This window comes from Panthera onca, chromosome X (genome assembly GCF_046562875.1).
Source record: "Panthera onca isolate mPanOnc1 chromosome X, mPanOnc1 haplotype 2, whole genome shotgun sequence".
NCBI lineage: Eukaryota > Metazoa > Chordata > Mammalia > Carnivora > Felidae > Panthera > Panthera onca.
Window position 1 is genome coordinate 30,306,276 of NC_138357.1, and position 23,423 is coordinate 30,329,698.

Consider the following 23,423-nt stretch of genomic DNA (forward strand, 5'->3'; position numbering starts at 1 on the left):
CGGTAGGACTATAGGTAAAATCTCTGTGCTAAGGGGCTAAGTCCTCAAATGTTTGATGTACCCAAGTCAGTAAGTCTTAAGTTGATGAGATAATTTTACGTAGAAGATAAATGATTTTGTTAAAAATATGAGATCTGTGTTATATTTATTTACATTGCACTGAGCACCACAGGTTTAGCATTTTTTATCAAGTTTCTTGCTTTATAAAGCAACTCTAGGAGGGGTGCCTGAGTGGCTCAGTCGATTAAGCATCTGACTTTATTTTTTAATTTTTTTTAACGTTTATTTATTTTTGAGAGAGAGACAGAGCATGAACGGGGGAGGGGCAGAGAGAGGGAGACACAGAATCTGAAACAGGCTCCAGGCTCTGAGCTGTCAGCACAGAGCCCGACGCGGGGCTGGAACTCACGGACCACGAGATCATGACCTGAGCCGAAGTTGGCCGCTTAACCGACTGAGCCACCCGGGCGTCCCAAGCGTCTGACTTTGGCTCAGGTCCTGATCCCATGGTTCGTGGGTTTGAGCCCCACGTCAGGCTCTGCTACCAGCTCAGAGCCTAGAGCCTGTTTCTGACTCTTTGTCTCCCTCTCTCTCTGCTCCTCCCCTGCTCACGCTCTCTCTCTCTCTCAAAAATAAACATTAAAAAAAAAAGCAACTCTAGGATGGGCAAAGGGTGTAGTTGGATCATCTTTGCTTAAGCTTTGACCTCCTCAGTCGTCTCCTAGCAGCCCCTTGCTGTTGAGAGCATCACAGAGCCCTTATTATGACATCATGTTGACTACCTCACCACTGCCTGGTTTAACTTTTCTGTACTTCCCTGCTTCAAAGATGGTCTTTCAGAAAGGCCGATAGGCAGCATGGACTACGTTTTACCCACCAGTTGTCTTTTCTAGACACATTCTTAAACAATGCTTGCTGCAGAAATATCTTTAGTATTCTCCTGAGCAATCACTATCTCCTATTTAAGGAAGATTCCACCTGTGGACAACAAGGCTTCCAGGGGTGTCTATCACTGACAAATCGCTGCTCTGAGATGTCTGGAGAAGACACAAAACAAAGTAACTTGGGGAATTCCCGTGATCAAAAAAGGGAATCAGGTTATACTCTTTTTTAAAGTTTTTTAGAATTTTAGTTATTTTGAGACACAGAGACAGCATGAGCAGGAGAGGGGCAGAGAGAGGGAGAGAGAGAGAAAGAATCCCAAGCAGACTCTGCACTATCATTGCAGAGCCTGGTGTGGGGCTAGAACTCACGAACTGTGAGATCATGACCAGAGCCGAAACCAAGAGTCGGACGATTAACTGATGACTGAGCCACCACAGCACCCTTCTCTTTTAGAGACATGCCTGCCAAAATAGGGGAATGGACATTAGAAAAACTTGTCCTCTGTTTTTGTATATCTTTCTTTATACATGTTTACCTTTATAAGAAGCTACAGGTTTATTTATTTGCTTGATTAAAAGAATACCAGTAGTAACTATACTTCATCTGGCAGCACTGTAAAGTTTAATTAATGTTTCTAAGGTATGAGTTGAACTCACAAGATGAAAGATTCTATATATGGAATATGTGTTAAGTGCCCAATCTGGTTTAGTCTGATAATGGCCATAATTGTATGGTGTTCTACATTGCAGTCTTGATTATTGTGGTTTCAGTGAGTTCAACCTTGAGAAATGTATTTTAATGTTGAGAATGTGTTTAACAACGGTTGGCAAATGTTTGGGTGTACTTGATTCTTGATGTAAAAGATGTTTTACAAAGAAATATGGAAGGTTTTTCTTTTTAAATTGGTTCAAGGGTCCAAGAAGACACAAAATTCTGGTCCTCACACATCATATAGTAATATCTAAGTTGGTTTGTGCCACAAAATCTAAATGCTAAATAAAAAAAAATCATTATTACAATTACATCTCCATATTAAGATATGCTAAATATGTGAGGATTGAGCTGGCACAAAATAAGGTTGTTAAGATATCAAAAGGAAGATTCGCATTAATCACCAAGATAAAAAAGAAAAATATTTTTCCACAAAACTCATTTAAGGATATTTCATGGAAAACTTAAATAGTAGGTAGGACTGCTGGGTCATTCAAAGTGAGCTAGTGCTCAAGAGCCAAGCATCTGTGCTTTTAGAGCTAACATGTAACTTGGAAAACCGAAGGGCTTAGATAATCTTGTCAGATTGGGAGCTATTATTACCAGAGTGTAGTTGAATATTAACAAGACTCAGCTATGCTTTATGTTAGTATAAAAGTTTATCTTTGTATGGCAAAAGCAGTTTTCTACCTTTATGTCCATTCCCTTTCTGTTGTACTAATATTTGTAATTTTAAAAATAGCCAGCACTTCCATATACCCTTTAAGAAATATAATTACATGAATTAAAACAAGGCCCATTTTTTTGGTCTTGAAAAGTACTTGGTTAAAATGCAAATCCTTCTAGGGGCACCTGGGTGGCTCAGTCGGTTAAGCATCCGGCTTCAGCTCAGGTCACCATCTCGCAGTCCGTGAGTTCGAGCCCCGCGTGGGGCTCTGGGCTGATGGCCCAGAGCCTGGACCCTGCTTCCGGGGTTCTGTGTCTCCCTCTCTCTCTGCCCCTCCCCCGTTCATGCTCTGTCTCTCTCTGTCTCAAAAATAAATAAACGTTAAAAAAAATTTTTTTTAATAAAAAAAATGCAAATCCTTCTAGAAAATGTATCAATTTGGGCCATTATCAGCTGGCCCATCCACACACCCTTCTAAGAAATTATAACTACACAAATTGGAACAACCTTGTTCATTAAATCCGGAAAATTAGCTAATCTTCCCTTGTAAAGATGTAAAGACACGGCATTATTTTCTCATTCAATGAAATTTTCAGTATTTACTTTGCATTTACAGTTGTTCAGCATCGTGTGAAATATGAGACACACTAAAGGAAGGTTTAGTGCTTTAGGATACCTTTCCTGGCTTTAAGAGTTGACAGTCATTTTAGGCAGCCAGAACAAAATGGTACATTCAAAACAGATAGGAATCCATTCCCCCTCTTTTTGGCCTCCATCTCTGTTCTCTATGGTCCTAGGGCCTAAGTTCCATTAGAGCCTTGCTCTCAGCCAATTGTCATCAAACAGCACAAAGCTGATAGTGGTTCCAGGTGGTACCTCTTTTAGGAGGATTTGCATTTTAACTACAGACTTATGAAGACCTAAATTTTTTAAATAAATAAATAAATAAATAAATAAATAAATAAATAAATAAATAAAGTGGGCTTGTATGACAGCTAGAAAATTGATTCATTCTTAGGGTTCTGATTTGTCTCTCTAAAACTATTCAATACAAACTGCTTTTACTCCACCCACAGTCCTGTTACTCCCCTGCTTTTAAAAGCCTAGCTTGCTCCCTCCTTTCCTTGCTGTCTAACCTAGCCCACAGAGTAGACCAGATTTTTGGCTTTGTGTGCCAGAGGAGGGAAGGAAACATTCTTCCTCTACCCTTCAAGGTCTTCCAGCTGGATTAAGAATTAAATTCACAGGAGACAGATTAATAGGAGGAAAAAAACCCCAAAGTTTTATTACGTGGGCACAGAGATCTCGAGAAATGACCAAGGCAGGCAGTTCTTAATACATTTTAGACAATGAGACAGTAAATTTGTGAGGAATTGAAGGGATAAAGAAAACAGGTGTTTGAGAGCTTTAATTAAATTACGGAATTCTAAGCGGAATTTAGGTTGAGGTAGATTAGAAAAACGTTGGTTTCTGCAGCTTTCTCAGCTTTACTGGTGATAAGGATGTCTTTTTTTTTCTTAGTACAGGGAGCATATTTGCCTTATGGGAGATTTGTTTCTTGCTTTCAGGGGGACAGAACAGGGTCTGCGTGTTCTTGTGCCAGTGGTTTCCCAAGTAGCTTCAATTCAAAATAATCAATATGCCATTGTGTTACATTTTGGGTGGCCTGCTCTTGGCCTCTACCCAGGCACTCTTGAGCCTCATTTTCCTTACTTCTAACTAGACATCTTAACTTGGTAGCTTCATTGCACTTTCCATATTTCCATAAACAGGCCAGGCCCTTTCACAACTCCCTGCTTTGCCCATTTGCACTGCCCAGAATGCCTTTGACCTTCCCCCTCACTCGTCTTTTTGGCAGTTCCCACTCTGACACCCAGCATAAACAATTCCTATGTGAAACCGATTATTCCAAAATTCTTCCGAATTTCTTGATTCACATGTTTCCGGAGCACTTTGTACATATGTTATACAACTGTTAGGGAAATTAGTTTTGAAACCCTCTTCCCCTACTGGCTTCTCAATGGTAGGGACCTGATATCATGTGTGGCATAAAGTCTTTCAGTTGGATGTTTCTGCAATTAGAATGATCAACAGGTTGGCAGATTTAGTTTTATTTGACATTGTGCCCCCCCCCATGCCCTCAGGTTAAACAAAAACTCCCAGCAGCAAATTTACAAGGTTAGTGCTGCTAATTTAACCACATTTAGAGGTTTGTTCTTAAGAGTAATCTATTTTGGAATTGGGGCTTGTGGAATATATTGGTAGAAAACATTGATTTTTGCCAATATCATTCTTCCAAAATGTGTTCTTTGAAACAGTTCTGAATTGAGATTTGGTAAAAGTCGCTTTGTTTGGTCCGTAAATTATTGGATTAATGACTGAGGAGGTCGTTGTGTATTGTGTGTGTGTGTGGGGGGGGTGTTAGTTACCTGCTTGTTTCTTGGACCTTAGAATGCACCCTAACTCTGGCCAGCCATCTTAGAAAATGCTCCTGGTAGGAAGGTAAAAAGATTTTACAGCTACATTACTGAAAAAGGTATCAAAACTCAGGCCCTATTCAGTGTTGGGTCAGCAGTGTCCTTGACATAAGAGAAACAATTTATAGCTCAATCGAAGCAAAAACTCATTTTCTTTGTATCTAACATCGTTTTCCTTTCCTATTTTAACGTCAGGACATTCCTTCTTAGCAGCAGGCATAATGCCATGATCATATTTTCCTTCATTTCGGGTTACTCCCCATGCCTTACAACCCCTCCTTATTCCTTTATCTCTTTCAAAGTTTCCATTCTCGGTTCCCTTACTTTTTACTCCCTCCCTTCCTGTCTTCCTCCTCCTCTTTTTTCCCAGCTAGCTCACCCCGCCCCTCACCGTCACCACCTTCCCTCCCCTTCAGGCTCCTTCCCGCTGCTTCTCCCGCCACCTTCCCCCTACCCCGCCCGCCTCGCGTTCACAAAGCTCCAATCAGGAGCTCGGGAGGTGTCTAGAAAGCCCGCCCCCTCCTCCCTTTCCACTTCTCTTACCCCCCTTTTCTCCCTCCCCCACCCCCCCCACTCAAGTCCTGCGGACCTGGGGGCTTCGGGATCTGGGCGCTATGAAAAGTGTCTGCCCAGTCACTTCCGGTAAGGGCGCTGCAGCGCGAAGCTTCCCGCGGGACCGTTAAGGAGGGGGTGGGAGTTACCGGCGGACCGGGGGAGGAGAGTGCTGCCAAGGAAGGGGAGCGGGAGAGGGAGGGGGAGGAACAGCGAGAGCTAGGGAAGGAGCACGAGCGTCTTGGGCGCCTTAGCTGCCGCTTTCCCGCCGCCTCCCCAGGAGCCAGCACCCCCGCCCCTCGGGCGCCTTGCAGTGCTTCTCTCCACCCCCCACTCCCGAGGACAGACGCCGCCCCTCCCTCGCCGCCGCGTGACCGGAAGTGGCGCCATCTTTAGCCTCTTGTGCTATTGACAATAACAAGCCTTGGTTCTCTCCCCTTCCCCCCCTCCCCCCAACCACGGCATCTCCCCTCCCAGAGAGAGGGAGAACAGGAGGAGGAGCTGCAGCCTCACAGACTCACTGAGTCGCTCCAGCAGAAAGGGGGGAGAGAGACCGAAAAGCAGGGGAGGGGGACGGCACCGCCGTTTACCTGTCTGCCTCCTCATTCGCTCTCCCCCCTCGTTCTGCTCACTCCTGGTGTCAGCCTATCCGCCTTCCCAAACCCTCCCATTCCCCCGGTGTAGCCCCCCCTTCACTTTCCTTCTCGTCCTCTGTGTTTCTCCTCTCTTTCTTCCCTTCCCCCTCTAGCATTGCCACCTTCTCTCCTACACGCACGCAGGCATATAAACGTAGGTTTTTGATGCTCCTCTGCCTGTTGACCCCGCTATTTTCATGTTTCCAACAGGTTTTTCTTCCCCCAATCCCTCAGCTGCTGCTGCTGCTCAGGAGGTCAGATCTGCCACTGATGGTAATACCAGCACCACTCCGCCCACCTCTGCCAAGAAGAGAAAGTTAAACAGCAGCAGCAGTAGCGGCAGTAATAGTAGTAACGAGAGAGAAGACTTTGATTCCACCTCTTCCTCTTCCACTCCTCCTTTACAACCCAGGGATTCGGCATCCCCTTCAACCTCGTCCTTCTGCCTGGGGGTTTCAGTGGCTACTTCCAGCCACGTACCGATACAGAAGAAGCTGCGTTTTGAAGACACCCTGGAGTTTGTAGGGTTTGATGCGAAGATGGCTGAGGAATCCTCCTCTTCTTCCTCCTCATCTTCACCAACTGCTGCAACATCTCAGCAGCAGCAACTTAAAAATAAGAGTATATTAATCTCTTCTGTGGCTTCGGTGCATCATGCAAACGGCCTAGCCAAATCTTCTACCACCACTTCTAGCTTTGCTAACAGCAAGCCTGGCTCTGCTAAGAAGTTAGTGATCAAGAACTTTAAAGGTAACCAAGGCCAAAATCCATAATCACCTACTAAGGATTTGACACTTGAGCGGTCACGTGCTCTGTTTATGTTAATATATTAAACAGTATAGAGGTGGCCTAATGTTTTATGCATAATCAATGAGGTGGAGGGAGGTCCTTTTTTGGGTGGAGGGTTCATTTTCCGGGGGTGGTTAGTATCCTTGTGCTGAAGCATACACCGAGTGTTTCTGGGCAGTATTTTGAGGTCTGGCTCAGCTTCTTCTATCTACTGTTACTCATTACAATACTGAGAATCGGTATGATTGATCCGGATTTTACAGGTGAGAAATTTGTATTCTAAAGAGGTTTATTTATTTCAGGTGCATAGTGAGCTTTCGTACTGGTGATTTTTATTTTTATGCTTCAGTAGGCCACATTTTCTAGTCCCTAGAAATGCAGGTAGCAATGGTGATCTTTTCATGCTCAGTGAAGATTTATAGTTAGATTTGTAATGTTGAACATTATATTCTTGAAACCCCTTGTGGAAGCAGTATTTGGAGAAAAATATTTATGATCTCTGCATTTCTTTCCAAAGGTAGGGTTTGGAAGTCAAAAATACTGTGTATACAGATAAGTAGTAACTCTGTACCACTAGTTTAAAGATGGGAACAATTACTACATCTTTTTTTTTTCACTAAAATGGGTTTTAAAGTACTGACCTGCAGTTCAAATTTAGGAAAATTTGTTCATTTTACATTTGAGATATGTGATTGAGAGTATTATGAATGCACTGATGTATATAAAATCAACAGATTTTGAGCTGAATTACTTTTTTCTGTTAACTGTGTTTCTAGTTTTCTGACTTAGTTTTTCAACACCCTTAACTGGCAGGTAATAGATGCTAAGAGGTTTATTAAACGGAGAAATAAATGAATGAACTTAAGTAATATTTACCAGATAAGTGCCTTGTGGGTAAATATTAGTATTCAGAAAATTAGCTTCTTGGTGCTTGTGTTTTCAACATTAGTGTGAAAATCAAGAATATGCTCTATTTTGTCTAAAGCAGAGGGTTATAGTGTTTATTTTTAACCTTCTCTTTTTTTTCTGTCATTCTTCTCCCATCCCCAGGTTCTCAAGAGTGTTGTAATCTTTCTGGTTTAATAGTATACTTTTCTGAAGTGAATGTGAATTGTAATTGACTAATGTGTTCACTGTTCCACTCCAAGTATATGGATGTAATAGCCAAGGATTTTTAAAGAGATGAGCTTTATCCCTAATTTCATTTGCATACTGGTTTCAGAGATTTTGTTTGGGTTTTTTTCTCTCCCTCTTAAACTAAAAACACATTAAGACATTTGAATGTTTTAATTTAAAAAATATTCTTTGTTGGTCAATGAAGTTTAAATTAAGGCCCGGGTTAAGATATTCCTTTCCACTCTGAAAATGCTACATAGGTTCTGGAGTCATTTGGATGTTTTAATTTTTAAAAATTTTACTCTGCTCATAGATGGAATTTAAATTAAAACCTGAGTTAAGATGTTTCTTTTCATTTGTAGATGCTGCATAAATTTATGTGAGAGTCAAACAGACTTGGATTAGAATTCCAGTTTTGCCATTGATTAGCTTTGATGACCTTGGGCAAGCCTTACTAAATCGAGTCTTCTGGCCTCAGTTTCCTCTGTTGCAAAATAGGGGTGATAATACCTTCCTTAGAGCGTTGTTAGGAAGATTAAGAGATTTATAAAGTACCTGTACATAGTAGACATTCAGTATTTCAAATCTCAGGTACAAAATGCATGTCAACTGACTTGCTAGGTTTTACATGTCCTCGAATAAGATCAGGATTGTTATTTTTTTATCTGTGATTCTTGAATTTTTATTTTTTGAAGCAATACAGTCAATAGAAAAAAAAACTTCACCTAAAGGTGAATTCTAATAGGTGAGTCAAAATGACGAACAATATTCTGGCATTTCAAATTTTATTCTTTATGCTAAGCTTAAATACAGTAGTTACTTTATTTTTTATTTTTTTATGTTTATTTATTTTTGAGAGACAGAGCGTGACTGGGGGAAGGGCAGAGAGAGAGGGAGACACAATCCGAAGCAGGATCCAGGCTCTGAGCTGTCAGCACAGAGCCCAACACGGGGCTCGAACTCATGAACTACAAGATATGACCTGAGCCGAAGTCGGATGTTTAACCTTCTGAGCCACCCAGGCGCCTCCAGTAGTTACTTTAATATTTAGATGTAATAATTATAAAAATCAAAATTTACTCTTAAAAAGCAGTAATACTATTATTGCACTTTTAATGGATCCTTTCGTTACCATATACTATATATTCTGACATCAACTTTCTACATATTATCTAGATAAGCCTAAATTACCGGAGAACTACACAGATGAAACATGGCAGAAACTGAAAGAAGCGGTGGAAGCTATCCAGAATAGTACTTCGATTAAGTACAATTTAGAAGAACTCTATCAGGTACGTGTTAATGTGGATAGCCAGATTTGGCTAGCATATATTGAGGTGGGATGTATATGGATTTTACTTTGAAATGAGTCCTTCTGTAGACTTTTGGTTCTCTTCTAATTACAATTTCTTGATTAACTTATGCATTCTTTTTTTTTTTTAATTTTTTTTTCAACGTTTATTTATTTTTGAGACAGAGAGAGAGAGCATGAACAGGGGAGGGGCAGAGACAGAGGGAGACACAGAATCTGAAACAGGCTGCAGGCTCTGAGCGGTCAGCACAGAGCCCGACGCGGGGCTCGAACTCACGGGCCAGCCCGACGCGGGGGTCGAATTCACGGGCCGTGAGATCATGACCTGAGCCGAAGTCCCAAAGTCGGACGCTTAACCGACCAAGCCACCCAGGCGCCCCACTTATGCATTCTTTTATAATCAAACCACATACTCTGACATTCTGACATAAACTATGAGTACAGTCATATTGGTATATTTCGGGTTTATTTTGGACCCTTCTGATTAGGATTTACAGTAAGGAGTACCTTGGTATAATCCAATTATATTCCTATAATGGAATCCTATAGCCTAGATCCCAAAGATGATATCTGGTAACATCATTCTGTTGTGGCACTTCTTGCTAAGTGGTGTTATTTGCCTATAGGAAGGGCCTCAAGAAATGCAGATACTCTGTATTTTATCCTTCTTCCTTTGTAGTAGTAGACTTTTGCCATTTCTTTTTCTTTTGAGAGAGAGAGAGACAGAATGCGAGAGGGGGAGGGCAGAGAGAGAGGGAGACACAGAATCAGAAGGGGGCTTCAGGCTCTGAGGTGTCAGCACAGAGCCTGATGTGGGGCTTGAACTCCAGAGCCTTGAGATCATGACCTGAGCCGAAGTCAGATGCTCAACTGACTGAGCCACCCAGGCGCCCCGCCATTTCTTTTTCTTGCTCTTTACATTTGTCTTATCTTCTGGACTGCAAGACCATCCTTAGCCAAAAAATTGAGCAGTCCGGTGACTTCCTCTGAGGTTCAGGTTTGTTTCTTTTGCTTAACAGATGGGTCTATATTTGAAGTGTTTGGTTTAAATATACTATTAAGGGCAATTACTGATTTAGACTTCTTACTACTAAGGTATTTTTCCCTACTGTATTTTTGACACAACCACTTCAAGAAGTTACTTTCCATTATAGCGTCAGCAGTTGCATATAAAAAAATATTTCAGAATCTAGTAGCTTGAATTGTTTTTTTTATTTTTAATTTTTTTAAGTTTATTTTGAGAGAGCGCACACACACAGGGATGTGGCGAGAGACAGGGAGAAAGAGAATCTCAAGCAGTTTCTCTGCTGTCAGCGTTTAGCCTAACTTGGGGCTCAGACTCACAAACCATGAGATCATGACCTGAGCTGAAACCAAGAGTCAGGAGCTTATCCAAATGAGCCACCCAAGCACTCTTAGAGTCTTTTATATTGATAAATACCTTGTAAGAAGTTAAGTTGGTTCAACTCATCAGAATTTGTAGTTTTCATCTATTGACTTTAGTTGCAGAATCTGTGTAGTAATGGACAAACACTGGGTTAGGAGTCAGGAGACAGATTTGGGATCTGGTTTTGGCTGCTATCACCTTTGTGATCTTGAGCAAGAAATTAGACCTCTCTCAACTTCAGTTTGCTTCTCTGTAAAATAAGGGAAAGAACTGTCCTATCTACCTCATGGAGCTACTTGTAAGAATCCAGTAAGATGTGAGAAACACCTCGAAGCACTATGATCTAGAAATACAAGATGATATCACTAGTACAGCTCTTTCATAAGTCACAGTGTGGCTTTTTCACTTGTAATAAGCCAATTAAGATCACCAGTTTCTGTTGCTTTGAAAATTGAATGAGTCAGTGCATGCAAAACACTCAGAACAACGTCCGAACCATAGTAATAATGTTATACAGTATTCTAATCCTTATAAAGCTATGGAAGTATCAGATAGTGGTGGTAGTAGTAGGAAGTTATTACTTAAGAATGAGCCCACCTTACTTGGCTTTGTTGGTATATTGCACATGTGGCTCCTGAGTTGTACAATACTAAAAGTAGAATTATGGAATTGGAGTTGGAAGGGCTTCAAGAGATAAGATCATGTAGTCCAATAGCTTTTTTCATATAGTGCAGGTGACAGTCTACAAAGCAGGTGCATCTTTTATTATTTCATTTAAGCATTGTAGAAGTAAACTTTTGTGAAGTGGATAAGGGAGTGCTTATTATTCCTCTGTTGATGAGGAAACTGAGTCTCAGGGAAGTTAAATAATGAGATGCCTAAGTTTCAAGTCCAGTGCATTTTTACTACTATGCTGCTTCACTAATACACCACAGCTCTTTGAATACCTCTGTAGTGCAGTGTTTGAGGCAAATAAATACTTCACTTTAGGGAAAAAACTTTGTCATCAAAGAAGGTAATTTTTTCATTCGTGTACATATATGGTGTTTATTTGGATATGCTGGTGTACAGCATCTTTAGTTTCAATAATGTTATTTTATATATTTTGTATTTATGGCAGATTGTGATTGCTAATGAAGCCTATTTACTTTACCTTGAATATTTTTCTAGAGCTTTGGGGTTCAAAAATATTTCTCCTGGGGCGTCTGGGTGGCTCAGTTAAGCGTCTGACTTTGGATCAGGTCGCGATCTCAAGGTTGGTGGGTTCGAGCTCTGTGTTGGGTTCTGCGCTGAGCCTGCTTTGGGTTCTGTCTCCCTCTCTCTCTCTGCCCCTCCCCCGCTAGCACAGGCGTGTTCTCTCTCTCTCTCTCTCTCTCTCTCTCTCTCTCTCAAAATTAAAGAAACATTAAAAAAATTTTTTCCTGATAAATTGATTCTGTTAAATGTCTTTGTTTCAGGAGCTCATAGCTTACATTTTTTCTGTTTTTCCTTTCCTGTATTTCAGAATTATTACATGCTATTATTCAGTTGCATTTCTTTAGCCTAAAATCAGTGATACAGCTTTTTAACTCTTTGCATTTTTCATAGTTCTTTACTATTTCTGCTTTAATAAATTCAAAAGCATTTGTTTATAACTGTTTTTGTTTTTGACTTTAATTTTATAAATGCTCGTTTGGATCATTCTCAGAAAGTTTATTTTGAGATGTTCAAGTTCACAAAAAGATAAAAAGATACAGGGAGTAAAGTTCATACCATCTGGATTTCAGGTGCTTGTTTAATTTTGACTGGTTGAAATGTAAATTAAAAGTACTCTCCTAAAAAAAAAAAAAAAAAAAAGTACTCTCCTAAAATTGAAACTGTAGAAGTATGTAGTATTACACCAAGCAAAAGTTCACCAAACCTCTCATTCCCCCATGCTATCCTTTGTATCCGAAGTAAACGCTTATTTGGCATATATCTATGCAGAACTTTTTTCTCTGCACGCAAACGGTTTTAAAGCTTAATCATAGAAGTCCCTAGTATGGATGGCATGTACTGCCTCCCTGAGTTTTTAGTTTCTAGAACAGAATATGTGGTTCTGAGTGCATTTGCAAGAAACAAATGTCTTTTAAGGGTGATTTTAAATGAGAATTGTACTTGAGTTTAAAAATATCTTTCCTCGACAACCTTGAAATCCTGGTAAGTGTGAGGCAGTGGTTGGTTAATGTTATTTTAGTTTGGGGGATTTTTTTTGTTTGCTTATTTTTGATTGACTACAGATAGGAGTATGGTTAAGTGCACTGACTTTTGAGTTGATCAGCCTGATTTAGATTAGAGATCTGCCACTCATGATAACTTTGGGCAAGTTACTCCTCTAAGCCTTGTTTTCCTCATTTGCAAAATGGAAGAGTAACATTATCTTTGTGTTAGGGTTGTTTAGTTGTAAACAAAATACTGCAGAAAAACTGCTTGTTACAATGTCTACTGTTTGTTGGTGTCATCATTGATAATGATGATAATAAATGAGTCTTTTAAAAAGATATCTTTATTTTTAGATTACCCTTTACTGTACAGCTCTAAAGCCACATGTTATAAAATTCTAAATCCACACTGAGTCAGAACAGCTGGCTGATAAATAGATTACATTCCAGATACGTGTCGGTAGACATCATTAGCCAAATTGAAAGAATAATAAAGAGAGGAACTCTCTAGGAACAAGGATCTTTTACTTCTCAAGAATATGTCTTGTTTTTTACATGTGATATCTTATAATAGTTGGAATTTTGGGTGTTTTAAATAATGGGATTATTTTTCTTATGTACTCAGCCTTGTATAAGTAGCTGTATAGTCTTTTAAAATCAGCTACCTTTTTTGGAGGTGGCTGGTAGTTTATATATGAAAATATAACATTTATTCTTAATATAAATGTTTATTTTATTCGAAGGCAAGTCTAGTCCATACTTCAATTCTGATGGAAATAATTTTATGTATTATTAATAATAGTTGGGGGGGGGACGCCTGGATAGCTCAGTTGGTTAAGCGTACCACTCTTGATTTTGGCTCAGGTCATGATCTCAAGGTTTGTGGATTCAAGCCCCATGTCTGGCTCGCTGCGGACAGTGAGGTGCCTGCTTCAGATTCACATCCTCTGTCTCCATCTCTCTGTGCCCCTCCCCTCCTCATGCTCTCTCTCAAAAATAAACAAACATTTTTTTTTTTAAAGTGCGACTACAAATTCTTAGTCCTTGATAATTTTAGTCTTATTTAAATCCTTTTTTACTAGCTGTAAAAAGAAAAATAATTTAGGTTTCATGTCTGGTTTCCTTTCTGTAAGTTCTTAGTTTTTGATATATTTTGAGTATCTTGTAGCCATTTTTCCTAAATGTAAAAAGATAAATTAGATTTTATTGCTGTATCGTTTGTTGAAAACTTGGTGGTGTGTTTTCCTTTCTTTAAATATATGGTTTGAAAAATAACACCCAACCCATTAGGCCAACGGCCAGAGTTCAGCACCCTGTGGGAATTTAATATCTTTCTTGGTGTCTATCGTTGTTAAATGAGAAAAATTTCTAGATTTCCTCCCTTACTGTGTATATTTTTGTAGTTTTTGTATTTTTTATTCTTATTTTAGTCCTTTTCATTTTTTTATTCTAGTGTTACTACTTACCCTCATTTCTGTTCCTTCTCTTGCCCCATGTGCAATCTTATGTGCCTTTGCTGTCTTAAATCCTGTATTCCCCAAAGCATCAAATTTCAGGAACTATAGTTTTACATTTTGTTTGCTACATGTTTACGTTTCTTTGGAGTGTGTGGTTTTGTTTGTTTCAGACAAACACTTTTTTTTCAGACAAACATGTTTTTGATGTGATATGTATGGATTTTGGAGGGGAGGGGCTGAGGTTTTGGGGAATAAAGGTTAGAAACTTGTTAGAATGTTCTATTTTATATCTGACTACATTGAAAAAGAATTTAAAAAAAAATTTTTTTTAACGTTTATTTATTTTTGAGACAGAGAGAGACAGAGCATGAACGGGGGAGGGTCAGAGAGAGAGGGAGACACAGAATCTGAAACAGGCTCCAGGCTCTGAGCTGTCAGCACAGAGCCCGACGCGGAGCTCGAACTCACGGACCGTGAGATCGTGACCTGAGCCGAAGTCGGACGCCCAACCGACTGAGCCACCCAGGCGCCCCTGAAAAAGAATTTTTAAGGCAGCATATTTACCAGTAATGATTAGGAGCTTAAGTAAAAAGATAATTTTATTTAAGAGACTTTTAAAATGATCTAGAATCTGCTTGATATAAATAGTTGCATGTGAAATGAGACATAAAACAATACTAAATACATTTCTAATAGTTCATTTCAAAGATCTGGAATAAAATAGAGCTTATCCCAAACTTTAAGTAGTTATTTAACATTTTCCTATTCATGTTTCTATCCCAGTACTTAATAGGGTACAGAGCACTTAGTTAAATAGTTCTTGTTGAATTAGTTACTGCTTACTGTGTGCAAAGCTGGACAGATGCCATGGACATAAAAAGATCACTTAGGCCTTTTTCCTAAGGTGCTTATATTTAAGTAGCTTCATGAAATGAGTAGTTTGTGACCAGCATTAAAAAAAATTTTTTTAATGTTTATTTTTAAGAGATAGATACAGCATGAGCGGGGAAGGGGCAGAGAGAGAGGGAGACACAGAATCTGAAACAGGTTCCAGGCACTGAGCTTGTCTACACATAGCCTGACACGGGGCTGGAACTCATGGACTGGATGGTGAGATCATGACCTGACCTGAAGTTGGATGCTTAACCGACTGAGCCATCCAGCACCACCCCCCCCCCCCCCCCCCGGCCATGACCAGCATTTTTTAAAAGACATGAAATAGAAAATAATCAAAGAACATCACACATAGTAACAATAAGTGTAGTTTCATGAAAATTTTGTTTAAGTTACATAAATTTATGTATAATGGATTGTGACATACAATGTGTTTCTTAACTGTGGCTTGTCAAAAATTTTTGGAAGTCCCTATTTTAGGCACACGTGATTGCTCCAAACAAACCTTGCTTTAAAAAGTAAGGAAAGCAGAGTGTTTAGATGATAGTATGTGTGGAAGATCATAAACAGACATGAGACTAAAATGGTAAAATTGAGCCTTGAATGCCATGCTGAAAAGTGGTGGTGGGGAAGATAGGGTTTATTGGGTAAGGCAAATATTTTAAATTTTTTGAGGACTTAATGTATTCATCTAGTTCAAAATCCAAAAAATAATACAGAACATATAGTGAAAAGTTTCACTTCCACCCTATCCTCTACCCACCCACCCCCCCCCCCCCCACAACTCAGTTCCTCTCTCCACAAACACTATTAGTTTGGGGAGTATCTTTCCAGCAGTGTCTCATGTATGTAAAAACAACTGTGTGTGTGTTTTATTTGTTTTGTCTTTTTTACGTAAATGGTAGACCATGAACCACATGGTTTAGTCCTTTGTATATTTTTTTAAAGATTAAAAAAATTTTTTTAGTTTAGAGAGAGAGCGTGCAAGGGGGGAGAGAGGCAGAGGGAGAGAGGGGGGAGAATCTTAAGCAGGCTTCATGCTTAGTGCAGAGTCCAACACAGAACTCTATCCCGTGACTCTGGGATCATGACCTGAGCTGAAATCAACCGACTGAGCCACCCCGGTGCCCCAAAGATAGATAGATTGTTTGTTTGTTTATTTATTAATTATTTTAATGTTTATTTATTTTGGAGAGAGAGAGCGCACGCGCGTGAGCGGGGGAGGGGCAGAGAGAGAGGGAGACACAGAATCTGAAGTAGCCTCCAGGCTCGAGTTGTCAGCACCGAGCCCGACACGGGGCTCGAATCCAAAGACTGTGAGATCTTGACCTGAACTAAGTCAGACGCTCAACCGACTGAGCCACCCAGGTGCCCTGCACCAAAGATTTTTTAAAGTAGGCTCCATGCCCAATGTGGGGCTTGAACTCATGACCCCGAGATCAAGAATCGCAGTCTTCTTCCAACTGAGCCAGCCAGGTGCCCCTAAAGTTTTTTTTTTTTTATTTAAGAATTTATTTTTAAGTAATCTCTGCACCCAACATGGGACTTGAACTCACAACCCTGAGATCAAGAGTCACATACTCCACTGACTGAACCAACCAAGCACCCCAGCCCTTTGTATTTTTTTATACCTATTATGGGATTTCTCCGGAACAGTACTAGAGCTTGATGAAAGGTTGTCAGGGAAGGGAAATGACTAGATCTGGTCTATATATGTTGAACAGTCAAAGTTAACTAAATTAGAGAAGCAGAGTGTTCTCTTCAATTTGACCTTCAGGACTCACCTTAGATCCTTAGATGCTCCCTTTCCTGCCTTTTTTTTTTTTTTTTTTTTTTTTTTTTTTTGCCTCTTAACATTTTAAGTCACTTTTCAACTAAACATGGGGGAGATGGTAAAGCCCAGCTAAATTCTCTATTTCTCACTATTCCCACTAGCTCTTCATTTTCTTTTGGTCTTTGGGATTCCACCTCTTTATCTCTTAGGAAGGCTTTTCTGACTTGCCCCTATCCTAAGGAGACTGGGTTAGGGCCTTGCCTCTGTGCTTATCCTTACCATAGCACCTAACAGTGTTTTGTAATTATATGTTTTCTGGTCAGTTTTCTCCTTATGCTAAGCCCCTTCTATGTGCAAGACACATTGCTAGTTGTAAGTATGTTGGTTTTTGAATATTTACTGTATTGCCTGGTTCAGAGCCCCCAAAACATTAATAGAATATGTGGATACATAAGCACATGATCTCTTTTTCTCATTAGGGAGAATTAGGGGATAGGATATACTTGAAAAGGTAAAGTATTGACTCAGTGACAGATCACTGTGTTATGATTGGTGACAGTGCCAGGTGAGGCAGTTAGGGAAAGCTTATTGGAAGAGGTGGGACCTAGTAAGTCATAAGGGAATATGATATCTTGTGTGAGAAATACAGCAGGAGGGAATGGGAGAAGGAGGAGTCGGAGAAGTACTGGAAATGGGAAATGTGCATAAGATGAAGTACAAAGAATCTAAGCAGGGAAATAAATGCTGACAAAATGAGTCATTCAAGAGGAATACCAGATACAATGAGATTACTAGAGGAAGGGGGAGAATCCATAGAGAACCAATGTGAACAGAAAGGCTCATGAAATAAGCATAAATACACCCTTTAGGTATTTGTGGCCTACCCCAAGGCCACTTGGAAAGTGGCCAGGGGAGACTGAGGCTTCTTATTCCGCGGTAGCTACTGGATCTAATTGGCCTGCTGTTTCCTGGTGGCGTGCAGTGACTTTCCTCCAGTGATATAAGTGGTTTTCTTTAAGGTTTCTTTTCATTTACTAATTTATTTACTGGACCTGCATGCTGGGAATGTGACTTAAAACTACGTATTTATAAAATTCCACTCCAACAGAACTTGGAGTCAATTTTAATGGATTTTCTGCCTTTTGTTGTGGTGAGGAAGGAATCTTGGTGTTATGTTTAAGTTATTACTAGTTGGAATTGTAGATTATATCAGAGTTCATCCTGAGAGTTTTTACCATGCCTGTTGTTTTAAATTTGAAAGCCTTTGATACACATAACAAGAAACTCATTGAAATCTGAAGTTTGTCCTTTTGGGATCTGAGTAAAAAAGGAAGACCAATTCAACTATTAGAACGAAGAAAAAATACAGTCATTTTGGTTATAATTAATGTTTATTCAGTTGTGCAAATTAAAAAAAATTCTGTATTTAATTCTGTATTTAAATATTCTTAGACTTAAATATTGGAGAAAAGTATTTACCTCATACTCTTATAATACTGCTAGCAGTAATGTTTCTATTGTTCTGCCTAGGATGACTTTCAAAGAAAGTACAATTAAGTTTTAATTCATTGGTGGTCAAAGTGCCCAACTCATCTGATAAATAACTGGTGAAATTGTTTTTAAAACTCAAAATGGAGGGCACCTTGGTGGCTCAGTCATTTAAGTGTCCAACTTCGGCTCAGGTCATGATCTCAAGGTTCGTGAGTTTGAGCCCTGCATCAGGCTCCGTGCTGACAGCTCAGAGCCTGGAGCCTGCTTCAGATTCTGTGTCTCCCTCTCTCTCTGTCCATCCGTCACTTGTACTCTGTCTCTCTCGCTCAAAAATAAATTAAAATTTTTTTAAAAATCTCAAAATGGAATTCTGCTTATGAAAACAATGAACATTTTAAACAAGAAAGCATTTATATATAGTAGTTGTTACAAATTGGATGTCTCCGTAGGGGGAGAACTTGACTTGATTCCCTGTGTCCTTAACCTGAACAGTATATAATATAATAAATATACTGGTGGGGATTTTTTTGGGGGGGGGAGGGTGGTACGTTGGTTATGAAAAAGTTCACTTGCATTCATATTTTATTTTACTTTATTTTTTTAATATTTATTTTTGAGAGAGAAGGAGAGACAGTGTAAGCGGGGGATGAACAGAGAGAGAGAGGGAGACACAGAATCCGAAGCAGCCACCGGGCTTTGAGCTGTCAGCATAGAGCCCAACATGGGGCTTGAACTCACGAACCCAACTCATGAACTGAGAGTTCATGACCTGAGCTGTAGTCAGACACTTAACCCACTGAGCCACCCAGGCCTCTTCCTTTGTGTTTTAAATGGATGAATATGGGGTGCCTGGGTAGCTCAGTCAGTTAAGCGTCTGACTTCAGCTCAGACTTCAGCTCAGGTCATGATTTCATGGTTCGTGGGCCCGAGCCCCGCTTTGGGCTCTGTGCTGACAGTGCAGAGCCTAGAGCCTGCTTCAGATTCTGTGTCTCCCTCTGTCTCTCCGCCCCTCCCCTGTTCATGCTCTGTTTATCTCTCTTTCTCAAAAAGTAAATAAACATTAATTTTTTTTAATGGATGAATAAACTTTTTTAAATAAATTGATGTAAAAATATTAAAATAGTAAGAATTTGAGGGTTGCCTGGGTGGCTCAATCAATTAACTGACTCTTGACTTCAGCTCAGGTCATGAATTCATGGTTCATGAGTTCAAGCCTCACATGGGGCTCGTGCTGGCTGTAGGAGCCTGCTTGGGATTCTCTCCCCTCCCACCCCTCACCCATTCACACATGCTCTTTTTCAAAATGAAAAAAAATTTAAAAAACTTTAAAAAAAGTTCAGAATTTGATGTGAGTAATCGAGAAATCCCTACCCCATTTTTCTCCTTAAACAAGTATGTGTTTAATCTTGCAGGCTGTGGAAAATCTCTGTTCCTACAAGATTTCTGCAAACTTGTACAAACAGCTGAGACAGATTTGTGAAGATCACATCAAAGCACAAATTCATCAGTTCAGAGAATATCCTTTTAAAAACCAAAAATACTGTTTTTTTACCTTTGACCTCTTTCCCTATCCCTCACTGTTTAACCCAACTTGAAGTGGAATGCCTGTGTTTTATAGATTTATTATTGTTGTTAATTTCATTTCTAGAGAAAGAAGAAACAAGTTTTTGACTTTTCAGCTTTAATTAGGTTCCAAATTTACATTGTAGTATAAGTTTACTCTTGTCCTAACAAATTTCCATTTTAAGAAAAAATTATCTGAGGGAAATCATAAACAACACAATGCTCACTTATATGTAAGACTTGTTCTAAAAGGTATTTTTTAGTGGGATCTAAAACTTTTTTACAGTTTAATAGCATTTTGTTCTATAATAAGACAAATGTGCTCTTCTATTGCTTATTACTTGTACTAAGCACTTAAAAATATCCTTGACATATTTCATGGATTCATTGGATAGTGTTCTTTTTCTAAAGAAGATTGATAGATGCTGGCAAAACCACTGCAGACAAATGGTAAGCTGGAAAAATATTGTAGTTAAATACATTTTTTCAAATACATGGATGTTTTAAAAGCTTTGCAATGTTTGGGGGATAGCCTCAGTATCTGCTCTTGTTCTGAATTGAAAACAGATTTTGTTTGAGTTTTCTACTTTAAAACTGCTAGTTAGGGGCGCCTGGGTGGCGCAGTCGGTTAAGCGTCCGACTTCAGCCAGGTCACGATCTCGCGGTCCGTGAGTTCGAGCCCCGCGTCAGGCTCTGGGCTGATGGCTCGGAGCCTGGAGCCTGTTTCCGATTCTGTGTCTCCCTCTCTCTCTGCCCCTCCCCCGTTCATGCTCTGTCTCTCTCTGTCCCAAAAAAAAAATAAATAAAAAACGTTGAAAAAAAAAATTTAAAAAAAAAAATAAATAAAAAATAAAACTGCTAGTTATAGGAAGACCACAAGTTTAGAATGATTTGCACCTTAGGATCATTTTTATTTTTGTCATGCATAAACTAAAAGTATTTATATGACTAAAAAAAAGTCACATTTTTGTCTGTTAGTCTTGATGGATATCTCACCCACCTACTTGATTACCTGTGAAGGTGCCTGATGCATTTTAGTTTATTCAGATCAGAACTTTTTCCTTTTCCCTAATCGTATTTATTTTATACCTTTTAATCACAAATTAAAAATCTTAAAATCCCCATACCCAAAACCCACACGTGCAATTTAAGGCAGTTTCACTCTGAATGGGCACTGTTACTGAAGAAGAATTGCATGTGTGTCTCCTTGATTCTGTTTTTATTTTTGGTTACTTCTCAAGTTGCAGAGAAGTCATAGGACCATTCTAAGTGTCCCTTTTCTAGAAATTACAACAAGGATTAAGACAATAGAATAGTTTAACAAAAATGGCATGGGCATATTCTCAGGTAGATTTCTTTATCTGTGTGTTTGATTCTAGTAGTTTATGTATAAAAGTGAACCCTGCAATTTTATTCTTATTTTATCAAGAGCAAATATTTCAGCTTAACAAAATATAAAAATTGGTTTTCTTTTTTATTGGCAGATCATGATTAGAAGCATTTTTTTGTTTCTGGATAGAACTTATGTTCTTCAGAATTCAATGCTACCCTCGATTTGGTAAGAATGCCAGAAAAAATTAAGAAAAGATTTGTTACAAATGATAGTTAAATCTTAATTACACTAATGGAAAGAGAGTAAGTGATTCTGTGAACATTCTCCTAAAAATTCACATTTGGCTTCTAGACTTGTATTTATAGCAGTTTTACCTTCTTAATTAGTTTTGCCTATGTTGGAGATAGCTCGCATTCCTTGAGCATATGATACTTTATAAACTTTTTTTGTTAGCCAAGGGGATTAAAGTTTGCTCTGGACTATCTTATGAGTGTGCATTATTTTGTTGCTTATCAAGAGTTTGCTCATTATCTTTTAACATTGTTATGGAAAATTCCATATATGAAAATAGAATAGTATAACGAGCTCTTTCCCCCACCATGTGCCTAGTATCTGCCTGCAGTAATTATCTGGAGAGTTTACTGATTTTTGAGTACTGAAGCCAGATTACAAATGACCAATTAGCCTTCATTACCAGTACAGTGAAAACCATTTTATATCTTTGAACTAATTTTGTCTCTTGATTTGACCAAGGAAGAAATCCACCAAAGGAAATAATACAACCAAACTTAGTTACGGAGGAAGACAGGAATTTAGCTTCAATTCTCATTAAAGGCAGTGATTTTCCTGTATACTTTAAATGTGTGGATTTTATCTTTTCACAATTGCTGCTTCAAATCTGGGACCCTCATTAACATGTGGTGAGAAGTTAAGCAGGTCTCTCTAGAAGTGGTATTGTTGTCAATTAATTATATATGTTTTTTATTTTAGGGACATGGGACTAGAGTTATTTAGGGCTCATATTATAAGTGATCAGAAAGTCCAGAATAAGACAATTGATGGCATTCTTCTCTTGATTGAGAGGGAAAGGAATGGTGAAGCAATTGATAGAAGTTTACTCCGAAGCCTTTTGAGCATGCTGTCTGACTTGCAAGTAAGTTAACTTACTTCACTTACAGAGCTGATTGCTATTCCTAGTTTGATGTTTGAAAACCAGATTCATGGTGCTATTCACATAGAGGACATTTAATAAGTATTGAATAAATGAACTCGTTTGTTTTGATTCCCCCCCACCCCCAGATTTATCAGGATTCTTTTGAACAACGGTTTTTGGAAGAAACTAACCGGCTCTATGCAGCTGAAGGCCAAAAATTAATGCAGGAAAGAGAGGTACTTAAAAATCATAATTAATAAATCCACTGTGTCTCATAATAGACCTTACTTTATAGAGCATAAGCTGCCTTTTGCATTTATCTTCTGAACATTGTGACGCTTTTCTCTCACTTAGGTTCTCCTTTCTTTTCTCTCTCCTTAAAGGCCAGAATTCTGGATCGTAAACTACCTATAATTTTACATGTTTCAGTCCTGTCATTCAGGGCTGTCCCCAGGGTATTTTGGATTTGACATTTTCTGAATGATTTATGGGGAGGAAAACAATAATATGAAAAACTGTCTTTGTAGGTTCCTGAATATCTTCATCATGTTAATAAACGTCTAGAAGAAGAAGCAGACAGACTTATTACTTACTTAGATCAGACCACCCAGTAAGTATTATATGCTCAGTCTAATACACTTTAACCAGTGTTGTTGAATCACTTAAGGCACTAAGCATCCCCAAACCTGTTAGTACCCATTTTCAGGTGTGATTTGAGATTTTTAACAATTGTTTTCTTAATGTAAACTTCAAGTTATTTTTCTCTAGTTAATTAGATTTAATCAAGGGTTGTCTGCATGTGTTAAGGATGTAATTTAAAAATAGTATTAGGTGCCTGGCTGGCTCAGTTGGTAGAGCATTCAACTCTTGATCTCAGGGTCATAAGTTTCAAGCCCCACATTGGACGTAGAACTTATTTTTTTTTTTTTAATGAAAAAAATACTAGGCTGATTAAAATTCAGTAGGTATGGGGCATATGGGTGGCTCCATTGGTTAAGCTTCCAACTTAAGCTCAGGTCATGATTTCATGGTTGGTGAATTCAAGCC

At 39.0% G+C, this 23,423-nt stretch overlaps 1 protein-coding gene across 7 annotated transcripts in view; it reads left to right on the top strand.

Annotated features, from left to right (window-relative positions):
• CUL4B (cullin 4B) overlaps nt 1–23,423 on the top strand; it is a 55,141-nt gene that overhangs the window by 13,402 nt on the left and 18,316 nt on the right. Inside the window, exons 1-9 of one of the 7 annotated variants that reach the window (XM_081792948.1) lie at nt 811–1,097; nt 6,138–6,677; nt 9,009–9,124; nt 19,740–19,843; nt 20,271–20,340; nt 21,375–21,448; nt 22,214–22,376; nt 22,523–22,612; nt 22,904–22,986. In XM_081792948.1, coding sequence (XP_081649074.1) covers nt 1,034–1,097; nt 6,138–6,677; nt 9,009–9,124; nt 19,740–19,843; nt 20,271–20,340; nt 21,375–21,448; nt 22,214–22,376; nt 22,523–22,612; nt 22,904–22,986 — 1,304 coding nt within the window. In that variant the 5' untranslated portion in view covers nt 811–1,033. Of the gene's footprint in view, nt 1–810; nt 1,098–5,174; nt 5,383–6,137; nt 6,678–6,737; nt 6,980–9,008; nt 9,125–19,739; nt 19,844–20,270; nt 20,341–21,374; nt 21,449–22,213; nt 22,377–22,522; nt 22,613–22,903; nt 22,987–23,423 lie in introns of those variants that run through there. The other 6 variants (XM_081792950.1, XM_081792951.1, XM_081792952.1 and 3 more) reach the window with 6 other exon arrangements.